The sequence below is a fragment of the Empidonax traillii genome, unplaced genomic scaffold (genome assembly GCF_003031625.1).
Source record: "Empidonax traillii isolate 1590-97213 ecotype Southwest subspecies unplaced genomic scaffold, ASM303162v1 scaffold525:size621053, whole genome shotgun sequence".
Lineage (NCBI taxonomy): Eukaryota > Metazoa > Chordata > Aves > Passeriformes > Tyrannidae > Empidonax > Empidonax traillii.
Window position 1 is genome coordinate 27316 of NW_020955718.1, and position 14248 is coordinate 41563.

General features: G+C 43.9%; 1 protein-coding gene across 3 annotated transcripts in view; it reads left to right on the forward strand.

Annotated features, from left to right (window-relative positions):
• Positions 1-237: 237 nt before the first annotated feature.
• Positions 238-14248, forward strand: part of CACUL1 (CDK2 associated cullin domain 1) — a 40169-nt gene continuing 26158 nt past the window's right edge. For all 3 annotated transcript variants that reach the window (XR_003572702.1, XM_027897008.1, XM_027897009.1), the window contains exons 1-3: positions 238-547; positions 5677-5803; positions 8799-8901. Coding sequence is in view for 2 of the 3 variants with exons in the window: in XM_027897008.1 (XP_027752809.1) it covers positions 268-547; positions 5677-5803; positions 8799-8901 (510 nt within the window). In the remaining variant the exon portion in view is untranslated. The remainder of the gene's footprint in view (positions 548-5676; positions 5804-8798; positions 8902-14248) is intronic.

Sequence of the window (14248 nt, forward strand, 5' to 3'; positions counted from 1 at the left end):
GGGGAAACGCGAGGCACCGGGGAAACGCGAGGCACCGGCAGGGACGGCCGCCTGCCCGCCCGGCCGCGCCTCCTCCGTCGCCCCGCCCCGGCGGACTACATCCCCCAGCGTGCCCCGCGGCGCCGTGCGGCGCCCCCGCCGTGTTCCGTGTTCCGCGCGGCCCGAGCGGGGCTGGCCCGGCCGAGCCCGGCGGGGCTGAGGCGGCCGCGGGCACCGGGACGGGACCGGAGCGGAGCGGGCATGGGCGGGCGCTGAGCCCGGCCCGCCATGGACGAGCACGGCGGGAGGGAGGACGGCATGAAGGAGGAGGAGGAGGAGGACGGCGGCGAGGCCATGATGGACGACCAGAACCACAACAACTGGGGCGCCTACGGGCGGTACCTGCTGGAGGAGCGGCTGCTGCCGCCGGCGGGGCCGCCGCGCCCCGCGGGGCCCGAGCACAACGGCGGGGCAGTGCGGGGCTGCGAGCCGGCGGGCACGGCCGGCAGGGCGGGCGCGGCCGGGGCCATCGCCGCCATCAACATCAGCGCCTCCACCTCCAAGTTCCGTGAGTCACCCGAGCCCCCTCTGCCACCTGCCCCTCTGCCCCTTTGGTTCTGCCCCTCTGCCCCTTTGGTTCTGCCCCTCTGCCCCTTTGCTTCTGCCCCTTTGGTTCTGCCCCGGCTCTGCCCTCCCCCTGCGCGGGTCTCGCCCCGAGAGCCCTCCCGAAGCGAAATGGGATGGCTTAGGGCGCCTTGGAAGGAGAAAACAGCGTTTCTTGCGCGCACCCCGACTTCTCCTGCCCTGCTGCCGCGGTAGAGCTGGGGCAGGGTTTGGCAGTGTTGCTTTTCCCGAAGCTTTTCCCTTCTGTCTGAAAAACCCCGAGGTGAATCGGAGGCCTGTTTGTGTGCAGGGCCCGTGGAAGGGCTGTGCTGCCCTGGTGAGAGAAGGACAGGTGAGCGAGGACTCGTGCCTTGCTCTGTGATGCAGAGGCTGTCTCAGACAGGTTATCCTTCGTGTCTTTCAAAGGGACCAAATCCAGTTCGCCTTCCTTGAGACTTTGTTGGGACTGGGAGCTAAAATGTGTCTGTATAGGCCTGATGAGGACAACTGAGTGTTAATTTACTCCCCCAGAATAGAATCACAGGATGGTTCGGCTTGGAAGGGGACCTTGAAGTTCATCTGTTTGCAGCCCCCTGCCGTGGACAGGGACACCTTCCACTAGACCAGGTTGCTTGGAGCTCAGTCCAGCCTGGCCTTGAACACCTCCAGGGACAGGGTTCCTAAACATCCTTTGCATGTAGCTTTTAGTAGGAATGGCAAACTTTTCCACTGTTTTGCTGAGCTAAGGCTGAGGGAAAGGAAGTTTTTTTTTTTTTTTTCCTGTACCTTTCAGTTCTACTTTTGTTTCCAGAAGTCACCCCTGTGGGCAAAATAGGTCTTGTTTTCTAATGGACTGTTGGAAAAGTTGGGTTTGGGTAGTTAGTATTCCTAGCTGTGTAATTGCCACGATGAAACTGTGCTGGGAAGCACAGCTCTCTGTCCTTGCCCTGCCTGCTTTCCCCGGGGCTCGCTCACCTGTTGGGCTCCAGAGCTGACCAGGAGCTTGAAGTTCAGGCTTCTGGCTCCCTGCTCCTCTGGCAGCCTGGGTCTGGTGGCTGTGGGCACATGGCCAAGCCTGGCTCCTTTGAAGCTGGGTGAGCTCCCTGGCTCTCTCTCTGCCCTGCCTGTCAGGCTCCAGGTACCTGGGGCGGCTCCTGAGCACCTGAGACCGCGGCAGTGAAATGTTGTTCAGCCTCACTGACTCACGAACTCCCTCTTGGTTTGTCCTGCTCTTTCAGAATGAGAAGGGTTTTCAGGCTGGATCTCCACCCAAATGGGAAGGTGACTTTCCAGCTAATCCACAGTTTATGTCTGAGGGGGAGAAGAAGCTGCAGAGCACGATTTTGCTTAGGGTGTGGTTTTGGAGCTCTTCTTCTTGCTTCTCCAGCATTGGTATCCCAACACAGTATCTTACTGATGTTAAGTGTTGTTTTAAAGAAAAATACTTTCCCTGTGCAATACAAAGGTGTCTAATCTGTTTGTGGTTTTGGATAGTTGTGATGGGACATGTGTGTGAACAGAACGAGTCTGGTGAAGTAGCACTGACTGAGGAAGTGCAGGAGCTGAGTTGGGATGCCTCCTGTTCTCATCCTGGCTCTGACAGAGCATCCCCTAATATCCTCTGTGAAACTTTCACGTGTCATAAAAAGGAGAAGGGTCACTTTGGCTGTGAATGTACAGTGTGTGTGCTGGATCCCCTCCTGCTGCTCTGCCTCAGTTGTGGCAGGACGTGCAGAGAGGCTGATTGTCAGTCTTAGGCTTGATGGGAACCTTGTCTGTTCTCTGCTGCACGAGGGAGTTCTGCAGTGGAATGAGCAAGGACTCGTGCCTTGCTTGCTTCATGAGCAGAGGCTGCCCTGGACAGGTCATCCTTCATGTCTTCCAAAGGGACCAAATCCAGCTCCCCTTCCTTGAGATTTTGGTGAGACTGAGAGCTAAAATCAGATAGAATAATGCGTAGTTCATGTAACAGCTTTCCTTCCAGTTAAAGCAACTTAAGGAAATCTTCAGTGTTGTTGTAAACTTATAACTAAATATTTACAGTTAATCAGCTTCAGTTGTATTTACATTTATTTGCATTTACATTTATAAAGCTGTAGTGTTATGAAAAGTATTTTTCAAGGGCCATCAGGGAGAAGAGTAAAAGCTTTAAATTCTTTAAGAAAAACTCTTCCATAGCAGTAACTGCAGCATAACTCAGCTGTTGTGAGAAGTGAAGAGTTTTCTTCTTGTTTCTTTCATCCTTTTCAAGCAAGGATGGTTCTAAATGTCACTGATGCCAGTTCAGTGCCAGCCCTGTTTAGGACAGGCACATGTGACTGTGTGCATTGGCACATCCATGCAATCTGCTGCCTTCCCTGTTGCACAACATCGTGCAGTGAGTGTGTGTATCCCTGCCTATGCAAATGGGCTGATGAAGAGAAAGTTCCTCTTTCTAACCAGTCTTATTTCATTTGAGAAACATGTAATAAAAATAGAATAGGATTGAAAGCAACCACGGGGCAGACTCCTGAACTTGCTGAAGTGTGCTGGGATGTGTCAGGCAGGGGGGAGAGCAGAATCTACTGTGGAAACGTGAGCATGAGGGCTGAGAAGAAGCTAAGCACTGAGCCACAGTCTGCAGATAACCCTCAGACATCTGCCTGAGGAGTTTGCACACTTTGACAAAATATTTCAGGATTTTAGGGTGTGCTGCTAATAAAGCAGGAGAGTTTTGTACGTGCCAATGTGGCTTCTGAAAGGTGCTCAGCTGCTTATTTCATTTTTAGTGTCAGAATAAATGACAGATAATTGTCAGACTGATGTCAGCACACTTGGCAGTGGGTCAGATTAGCCATCCTGCTCTGTGCCCTTGCTTTTTAACTATAGATAAGGGTGTTTTTTATATGTGACCATAGTAAGAATATTGAGTAGTTTTTCAGCTTGTCTCATCTAAGTCAATTATTTTTGTTTTAAATTAATAGTCTATTCTTCACAACCTGTGCCGTTACTGTTTCAGCCTCTGTTTTGAGCTGTGTGTGCGGTGTTATTATCAATTTCAAGGGGATATATACCTGCTCTTAGGTTCTGTTTGTTTGTTTTTTAATCTTAGTGGGGTTTGCTGTTCTTTTCACTGAAGCTGATATCAGGGAATTTGGGTAGCTTGGAGCAGGCTGTGTTTCAGTTATAGCTGTGATACTGATATATCTGGGTTATGAGTGGAAGCTCATGCATATTCTTTTTTACTTAAATGGTTTCACTGCTGCATTTGACTTCAACACTTTTTCTTTTGAACTTTTTTTGTGTATGGAAAAGCAGCAGTTGCTGCTCGAGCTTTGCTTGTGAAGCCTTTTATTCTCTGGAAAATACTGACTTCCCTTCTGTTTTATCAGGCTGATTTCTCTCCCACCCCCACCCCAAACTTGCTGCAGTTGGATAAAATAGTGCATTCTAGCATGTTTGGTTACAAAATATCAGTATCACTTCCCAGAAACCAATGAAATTTCAACAAAATGAAAGTTGGGTTTCCTTGTGATATGGGAACAGAAGCTGCTGGGCAACTCTTTTTACATCCTGAGTACCTAATGTAGGGATAAGCATTTAAGCATGGCATCCTAAAAAGATGGAAAAGTAAAAAAAGGAGTTTATAAAAGGGCGGCCTGTCTTTTCTTGCTGAGGATCTTGAACTTGTTCTGGCAGAGTTTGTAGATGGAGGGTCCTATTTTTAAGCCATCCTTCACTTTTTTTGTGTGCAAGCATTGCTAGAAGAAGGGGACTTCACTAACTGGTGACAGTTGTTAAAATTTTAAAGTAATTTGTTCTTTGGATTGGAAGAATAAAAATGTGATTATTCGGTGTGTAGTCTTGGACTTTTAGCTACATAAATATTGTGGTTGGCTCAGTTTCAGAACTCAAGTGAGGAAATCGAATTACACAGTACTTGTAAGAGACTTCTGAATGAGTGAAGCTTTTCTAGGATTTTTCTGAAATTCACTGTGAGTTTATTGGTATTTTCTATTCAAGTCTCCCAGGGCTGTTCATAAAAGTGTGTTGTCCTTTACCTGTGCAGTGTGTCTAATGGGCAGGCCTTCCTGTCTGCAGCTTCTGTCTTTGTCCATATCGTAAAAAGAAATAAAAATTAACATCTCAACAGCCTTAAAAATGATTATTCAGCGTTCTCAATTCTTGCATGACTTACTGCTCCTCAGACCCAGCCATGGATGTACATTCACACAGCCCCAGCACAGACGTGGTGGGGTGACAAGCCAGGCAGTGCTGGGAGCAGTCCCTGGAGAGAAGGTGTTTGACCTGCTGGAACTGAGCCATGTGGGCTGGAAAGACAGAGATTCAAACCCTTCTGTGGCTGTGAAGGCGCAGGGAGTCACCCGTGCAGGAAGGTGCAGTTGGGCAGCCAGGAGGAAGATCAGGGAGTGATGGGGAATGCAAATTTAAACACCTGGTTTGCCCTGTGTCGATTCTTATCTGGAAAAGGGGTATTACCATGCCTGCTAGAGGGGAACTGGAATAGGGATTCAGAAAAGTTGCCTGGAAGCCTAACTGCTGTTCGAGGGAGAGGGAATTGCGTCAGCTTTTAGACCAGGGAATCTGCTGGTCCCACCAGAGCCTTGAGAAATGAATAAATCTGCTGGGAAGGAGGATTTAAAAAACTGCCAGTCTTGGCCAAAGCTTATTCTCCTGCATGTGAGGACCCTGTGCCAGTTTTTGATTGTGGGCTGCCACAAAGTTGCATAATTTATTAATTTGAGCTATTCTTGTAAAATAAATAAATAAATAATAATGATAATAATTATTATGTTGTGGTGGTGTTGTTGTTATGGTAGAAATCCCAGAAATTTGTTTTTTCCTGCTACTTAGGCCCCAGAGAAATATCCAAGCACAGATTTGGCAGGTTCTCTGATTTGCCTTTATTTTCTGTAAATAAAAAGGTACAAATTCAAGCCTGGCCTTGAGTTTTAGATGGGGTTCTCTTAGTGGAAGTGAGCTGTTGCCAGTTTTTTTGGCCAGCTCAACGGTGTGATCCAAAATTGCAGAGCATTCACTTGCTTCTCATCTTTTAGATGAAGTCACTAAATGCAGTTTTCTCTTCTCTTGCAGTGATGAATGTTATCACAATTGAAGACTATAAGAGCACATATTGGCCAAAGTTGGACAGTGCCATAGATCAGCTTTTAACTCAGAGTCCTGGTGACTACATCCCTATTTCCTATGAACAAATATACAGGTAAGGAGATATTTTAAGTGCTGTGTTATTTTTGTTTTCTTCTTTGAAGTGAAATATCTGTTTTACCTTGCAGCCTATGCATATGTCTTGCTTTGTATCCTTGAGGAGGAAAGAGGGAAGGTTACATGAAATAAAACATTGTTATGTGGTTGGAATGAATGGATAATAAATACATAACCTGATGTCCCATGGTAACAGAAATAAATGCTAAAGAATTCAAGTGCATCAGTGCTTAGAGCACCAACATGACCCTTTGTCTCTGTGGTTTGAAACTTTGGATTAGGGAACCGGAGAAAGGCGAGTGTTCAGTTCCTTTTAGTTCCAGCTGAAAACTTTAATATAATAAACTTCCTCTTTCCAAACTTTTGGAACTGCTGTTACCAGGGCTCATGTATCATCATGTGTATAAATAATCAGAGGGTCATTTGAATTGAGAGAGACAGCTCTAGTGCAAGTAATCACAATCCTTTCCCAGCTGGAAATCCCCAGTGTGCAAACTGTCTGCAGTGAGAGCTAAGCTCTGACATAGCAAATCTGCAAAATTAATGGTTTCATACCTTGAGTAGATCTACATCTAGTTATGGTTTGCAGATCACTGCAGTCCATCCTTTTCACCTTTTTACTTCTCAGAAGTTTTTAATTGTTGAATCAGTAATAGGTTTGGGGTTTCTCTTAGATAACCCCTTTAAATCTGGGGCACCCAATGCAGGACTGCACCAATGTCTATTGCATGTATTTTACTATTACCAGCACAAAAGATTTTCTCTAGTTTAGTGTTACTGGAAAAGCTGGCACGTCAATTTTCTTTTAAAAATTACTTCTGACTGTAATTCTGACACAGCCTCTAGGCCAGTTCTTTAGTCCGAAAAATGGGATGTTTCTTGAAGTGGTTCAAACAGCTACATTTTTGAATTTTTTCAAGTAAAACTGAGGTGAAAATACAGTGGGTTTTTTGGTCATCTTGGTGCTGAGTACAGGAATCAAGTTTTCCATAATGCCAACTCAAAACACATTATTAGATACCCAGACTATTATATTTGCCTATTATATTTGGTCTTCCTTTTCCTGAGGTGTTTGGTTATGCTGAAGAACTGACAGGCTGGTGAGTGCTTTTGGGTGTTAGCAGGGTGAGGATGATTCACAGGGTTAGCCCACAATCAGGAACTGAAAACGAGATCTTACAATGGGGAAGGAGCCTCTAAATAGAAGTGAACACAAAAAATGAGATGTAAACAGGCCCTGCACGCACATCCAAAGGCTGGTGTTGGATTACAGAATGTGTTGCAGGAGCAGGTGCAGCAATAGTGTGTGTAACACCAAGCAGAAGGGTACTTTAAATTTCAGTTTGTTCCGTGCAGATGAAGCAGTCAGCTTGTGGAAGTGGCTGCATTTGGTTAGTTAGGGAGCACACAAACCTGGGGCCATTTGCTGTGCTTGCCCAGCTGGCTGATTTGTCAGAGATCACAACAGTCAGTCTGCTTTTCTTGTCACTGTTTCTCTCTTTGATCCAGGTTAAATTGGCTGTTACCAAAACCATCATACCAAAATGTCTTTGGCACTTGCTTGTTCCAAAATAGGATCTGCTATCAGTAGACATTATGTGAAAGAAAAAGGACAACTTTGACTGCTATTATTTAAATAATATCAAATTGCAGATAGTTATTTTTTAAATGCAGTAATAGGAGAGGTGTGGGGTGTCTTTTGTTTTTTAAGAAATAGCATTGTTCACCAAACGAGCAGACTTTGCATAGGGATCAACGCTGTATTTCAAAGTGTTTTGAAGTTGTCAGAGGGAATAAATACAAACTTCTTAGAGTTACTGCTAGTTCACTTGTAAAAGCTTCCTCCAGAAGACTTTGAGAGTTGCAGTTGTTGAATGAGAGCATTGTCTTGGTCTCTGAAGGCTTGAAGTTGGTGCCCAAGCTCTCACGTGCATTAGAGAATTTCAGTAGCCCACTGATGCTTTGATGCCATCTTTGTGGTTTGCCTTTGTTCCCCCCTTCTCAGCAGAGAATTGGAAAGTCACAGTTCCCCAGTAGGGACACAGTGTTGCTGTCTTGTAGCTTTGGGCTTTTGGTGCCATTAAAAGCCTGCACAGTTCAAGTCTGGGACTTGCCCAAGATACCAGGTGAAGCTCTCCTGTGCCTCTTGATTTTTGGCAGCTAGATTCCAAAATGCTGACTTCAAAGAATTAAAACACTCAAGAAAAATAAAAGCTGCTCAGTACAGATTAGTGTTTGTGTTAGTCCTGATGATGATGAGTGCCTTAATAACCTCTTGATGAAAGTAATACATGTGTTTGTTTTACAATGGTTGTAAATAAGTTTTCAATTAATAGCCTTATTTTGTAGATGTTATATTGCAGTATGAGGGCATAAAACGTTCTTAAAAAAACACAGGTAACAATGAACACCAGAGTTAACACAGCCAAGCCATGGAATGTAGAATTAAAATGTTATTGCTTTTTCCCTGCATCTTTCTGTATTATGGAAGTGTAGGATTTTCTTAAATTGAAGTAACAAAGAATGGAGTAACGTGCTTGGGTCTGTAATTTTAGAACTGCTACTCTTTCCTTTTAAAACTTATCAGAGTTTTGGTGCAACTTCTATGACTGCATGTCTAGAATATTCATACAGTCATTAAACCTGCTTATTTTAATGGGCACTTAATTTACATAGGAGAGACAAAAGCCAGAATTAGGAATGTGCTGTTGACAGAGTTGTCCTGGCTATTTGGAATTGCATTGTTAGGAGAGCTCACTGTAGGTAAAAATGAGGGTGGGGAGGGGGAATGGGATGAACACCCTTGAGAATCCAGAGATGTAAGAGTCTGCTGGAGCTCATGCCAAGCTTAGGACTGTTATTTAAAAGTTCAGTAATCACTCAGTTAACTCTGTTATCCTCTAAATTGCAACTGGTACAAATTCTTTTGAAGTCTGTCCCTCCCATTGCAGACTGTTGTGAGTTGACTGTTTGTTCTGTGTTTGTTTCTGCAGTTGTGTGTATAAGTGTGTGTGCCAGCAGCATTCGGAGCAGATGTATAGTGACCTAATAAAAAAGATAACTAACCACTTAGAGAGAGTCTCAAAGGAGCTGCAGGTAAGAAGCTGCACAATCTATTTCTGTCTTTCCTGGGTTCTGGGAGTGTGTCAGAACAGCATGTAGGTGGTCTGTGGAGGGGATTGCCATTAAGGCTGATTTACAGTAGCCTACCAAATTGGGGACTACTTCATTCACTGTTGGGCTGCCAGAATACCACCTGCTAGATCCAGTTGCATGGCACTGTCTTGGCCTGGGTGACCTGAGCCATGTGGAGAACAGTGCCTAAACTCGAATATGTAATACAGAATCAAAGCCTGGAGAATGGGAAACCTACAGCATATAATCTGGGGTGTAAATACTTCAGCCAAGCAGGATTTGTGCACAGGGGGTGAATGTCTGCCATTGCTGTGTAAGGTTGTGGAAACTATTTATGATTCTTGTGCACCACAGAAGGGAATATATAAAGGGAAAAAATAAAACTAGGTAAATATGGGTTGTGAAATATAAATTAGGAATTATTGCATATGAAGTTTTGTGTTACAGTTTATTCTGCATTTTTCTTGCCTATCTCTAGATGTCAGTGGTTTACAGCAGTCCTAATACTTGTATATCCCTGTCCTTCTCTGCATCTTATTTGTGCATCCCTGGCTGTGTGCATGTGCGTTCCTTGTTGAACATTCCTTTCAGGCTGGAGTCTCCAGGCATAGTAATGTGAAGTGGTTATTGCTGCAGCAGCAACACTGTTTGATTTTTCCCTACAGCTTTTGTCACTTCCATGACAGATGTCTGAGTTCTGTGCTGCCTTGCAGTGCATGAAGTGGAGATGCCAAATGCAAAGGAACCCTAAACTACAGCAGCTCCCTCAGTGCTTCTAAGACACTGATAATTAATTTCTGTCAGTCAAAAGCAGTCTTACTGCTTCAGGTACTTCTGGCTAAACGTGCATTCCCACAGCACTGTGATCTCTCTCGTGTCCTTTTGGTTTCACTCTTCTCCTCTTGTGGCTTTCCTTACAAAGGAAAGTAACCCCCCAGCATTTAATAGGCATAGTGTTTGACTGAAATATCTAGAGCTAGTTTTTTTCTTCTTTTCTGTTTTCCATTCTCTTTGTTCCTCGTGGAATGACAGCCTCGCTGTTCTGTAAAAATTGGTTAGAGTAGATGAGCACAGTGTTGAAAATAAAGGCTTTCCTTGGTTCTGCTGAGCTGGTGCAGCCTGTACGTTTTTCTTGTGAGAACTATGATTCATGGCAGCTATACAGGTTTGGCCAGTTCTTCTGATACATCCCGTGGTAATATCCTGCATTTGCTGTAAATTTGGGAATACCCCAAATTCTTTAACTCCGTGTTAGTCCTTCACTGTTTCCTCCAGAGTTCCAGAACTGAGGCAGCTCCTTTTAAAGTTTGCTTTAGCACATGTGAGCAGTAAATGCTTCTGCCTAAAAGCAAGGCTGCCTTCTGAACATCAGCTCGTTGAAAGAATAATTGAGACAACTGTTTAGTGCAATCTGTGGCTTGCAAAAGGCTCCTTGTGTGGGTTAGACACACCTGTAGTATGACATGATACCATCTTTGAGTGTTAGTACAGGAGTTTTGTCTGACATGAACATGACTCTGCTTTTGGGGGGTAAAGATCTTTTTTGAGCTGCTTGAAATAAAATTCATGTGCCTCAGGAAAATTGTTCTCTAAAGAAACTTTTAGCTGTGGGTTGGGAAATTTGCTTTTAAGAAATTACTGCAATGTATTTTATTATCCTGATACTTCTTTGATCTTAATGCATTTTGGTGACATTCAGTCCTTTGGGATTTATGTTGAAAATGCAGTTCCAGATCTTCAGCAACAACAACAAATTGCTTTGTAAATGTTGGTTGCTTGGAAGTTTCTGCTTCGTGCAGGCAAACAGTAACCACCCCTATATATGTGAGTTCTTTTACTGCACAATATGAGGTATTTTGCTTTCTCTGACATGCACTCATTCTACCTGCCAACAACATTTAAGGGAGTAGCAGAGTTCTGTTTAGTTGGCAAGGTGTGTCTTGATGCAAGATAAATATTTTTTTTTTTTTTACATGCAGAGATGCAAATGTAGCCCTGCAGGAGTGCTGGTTTCTGTGAGAAAATGTGATTATAAACTGAACTGGCAGACAAATGCAACGTCTTTTCCTGGACAAGCCAAGCAACTTCTTTGTGTAGAAGTGTAACAAGATAATGGCAAGTGGGTTGCAGAATATCTGCATGTGACCAGCATGGCAGAGTTAGTTTGCAGTGGTGGCAGAGGTTTTAGTTTGCAGTGGTGGCAGAGGTTTTAGTTTGCAGTGGTGGCAGAGGTTTTGTGAACACGTGGATGGGCTGATGCGTTCCCTGCGTGTCAGACACTGGGTGAGAAGCAGTGAGTGGTGCTTGCTGAGTAACAGTGTGCTTAGATGAGGTGAATTGCTTGTCAGCAGGCCATCAGCTTTTTGATGTGGGGCCTCCTGTATCCCGAGACATTTCTGGCTCCCTCATTACTATGTCTAAGTAAATAATCCTTTCTTCAGACTGTTATGGAGAGACTCAGAGCAAGGATTGCCTTCCTTCCCTGCAGTCAATGTCTGACCACCTTCTCTGCTTTAGTTAGGACTGAGTTTTGCCATGTGGAGCTTTCAGTAATTGAGAGTTAAATTTCCCCAATTCTTGAGTTGATTGGAATTTGGGATTTTGTCTGCTTAAAATAGAAATGTGTGGCTGCAGAAGACACAAATTGTTTCTTGTTGTCTTGGTCTGTGAAGTGTACAGGCAGTATACAGATGATTTTTCTAAGATGTTTTATTTGGAAACATTTTATTGATGATAGACATAGTTCATTATGTTGTGGTTCAAAATAATGTCAGCTGTTTTTGTGGGTAAGTGCTGAGTCATTCAGATGTATGAGATAGGGTGGATACACAGGCATCTGCTTTCAAATTCAGTACACCTCTCTTTAAAATTAACAAAACTGTATTTGCATTAGGCACCAGTGTTTCTGGCCTATCTTATTCTTATGTACTCTGATAAAGTAATTTAAAATCAAGTACTCTACCCATTACATACCTCTTCAGCAAAAGACACTGGAAAGTACTCAAAGCACTGACAGTCGAAATGCACTGTGGCTTTGAGCTGGCCTGTTTCAAAAGTAGCTTTTTTTTTGTGCAAGCGCAGTGCAATATTCTCATTTTAGTTAGAATAATTTCAGAACTTCCTTTACAAAATGACTGAGAGCTGAAAACCTCTTATTTGTCATATTGCACCTTTTTTTTCTTTAGATAAAAGAGAAAAAGAGATCTGTTGTTTTCTGTTTGTGGTGGTGGGTTTTTTTATAATTAAGAACTATATTTTTTTATATATATATATTTTTTTTTACAATGAACATAGCTGAACTGGTGTTGGAAGATGCCAGCTGGTGTTGGTAGATAATTTGCATGTCTGCTGTTTGGCCCCAGGACCTGCAGATTTAGAGTCTTTGTTGTGCAATGCCAGCATGTTTTCCTGCCTGATACTAATCCTTACAACTTCTCAGCCTTCTGTCTTGTCAGCTCTCAAACCAGTCAGTGCAGTGTATGAAAATATCATCTCTCCTGTTGTTTCCTTGGGACAGGATGCAGGGGAGTCAGGTGTGGGGAATGAGTGTTTTAGGGTGCTCAGAGAATCACTGGAAAGGTATCGGGAAAAGCAGGTTTAATGTCAAAGTGAAAGTGTGCCAGAGTTCACTGGCAGTGGTCACTCTACCCTGTGCTACAGGGGTAAAGCACACAGAGACAAATCAATCAACCTAAAACTAAAATCAACACAAATGATCTGTGTGGAGGCTGGGGATAGGAAAAGGATAAGGGTAAAAAGGAATAAGGGAAACCCTCCCTTTAAGTTGACAACATTCAGAGTGGACCTCCTTGCCAAACTTCTCGGACTTGGCCAGCAGTTCAGGTCCAAGTACAGCAAAAGTGAGAGTTGGCTGGCTCTGAGAGGCCCCAGAAAGAAGGAGGTGCAGCCCGTGGTGGTCCTGGAGAGCTCAAAGGGGCATTAATCACCACATCAGGTCTTATCAAAGCCGCTCCACTACTTTGAGGACTGCCAGATCTCTGGGAGCTGAGTTCCTTGTAGCATGTCACTGCCAGTTGTCATCTGTTTTCAAATTCAGGTTAGCAATATCTGTCCCTTCCTTGCCTTTTCCTTTCTTATTTTCTGTCTCAGGTTTACTTTTCTCTTGTCCCCTGTGATTATGTGGAGTTTTCATCCAGTGGTGAGGAGCCTGTCATTTCCTGCCCCTGCTCTTTCTGAAGCACTGATCTGATGAATGCAAATTCCTTATTCCAGACTTCAGATGAGGTTCTCAGCTTCCTTACAGACAGTTGTGTAATGAAGCTGGAGTTGCTTGTCACGTCTGTGGGCTTTGTATGCAGTCAGGGGAGTAGAAAAATGCATCCAGGTAGTGGTTTGAGGGGCTGGTAAAACTGAACTCCTCACTGTGGGCAGTTATGTACTGAGTACCATCTCAGAGCAGCTCTTGATATTTACACTTAATTTCAGTCCAGATTGTTTCATAGGTGTATTTTGCTTTCCTTCCAGGATACACTGCTGATTACATGACCTTTGTGTGGTGCTATATTGTAACTGAACAGTTCTGCCAGCCTGTAAAATACAGCTTTTGACATCATCATTTGTGACTGCTTTTTGTGTAAACTGAGTAAATCAGGTTGCTGACAAAGGTATGATTAGACCTTAGTCGTGTGCTGATGGGAAGCTGGTTATTTACTCCATCCAGGGGCAGAAGCCCATTCTTACTACGTTGTGTGGGCTCAGTCTGCCCTGGTAGCTAAATAAGAAGTACAGGGAGCCTACTTCACAAGCCATGCTCATCTCTTGGAGCACAGAAGTCACACTGAAATTAGCTCTTGTTAATTTGAAATTAGGAGATTCCCTGAAACAATTTTGAAAGTTGAAGTAGTTTCTCAAAGATTTATGAGGAAAACAAATCGGCCTCCTCTGTGTTCTGCCTTTAGAGAAGATCAGAAATAGAGGTGGGGATTGGAAGTTGAGAACTCGCAATTCCTGGCTCTTCATACTAATTATGTAAATCATTGGTGTGTCTTAGAGTCCTTTTGGGTCATCTGTTAATATCAACACTTCGTTTTTCAAAGAGGGTACTCTAACTGGACGTTTATCTGGTCCATAATATTTAAAAGGGAAAAAACCCCACTCTTAACCATTCGGAGCTGCAGGTATTTATCCATCATTTTTGCTGCTGTGAATCACAGTGAACTGAATCAGATCAAATTTGAACTCAGATGGCACTAGAAATGTTTGTGTCTTCCTGTGTGGCCATGAGAATGTTTGCCTCTGAACTGAAGAAGATACAGGGGTCCCCATATTACCAGAATTGCAGGCTTGA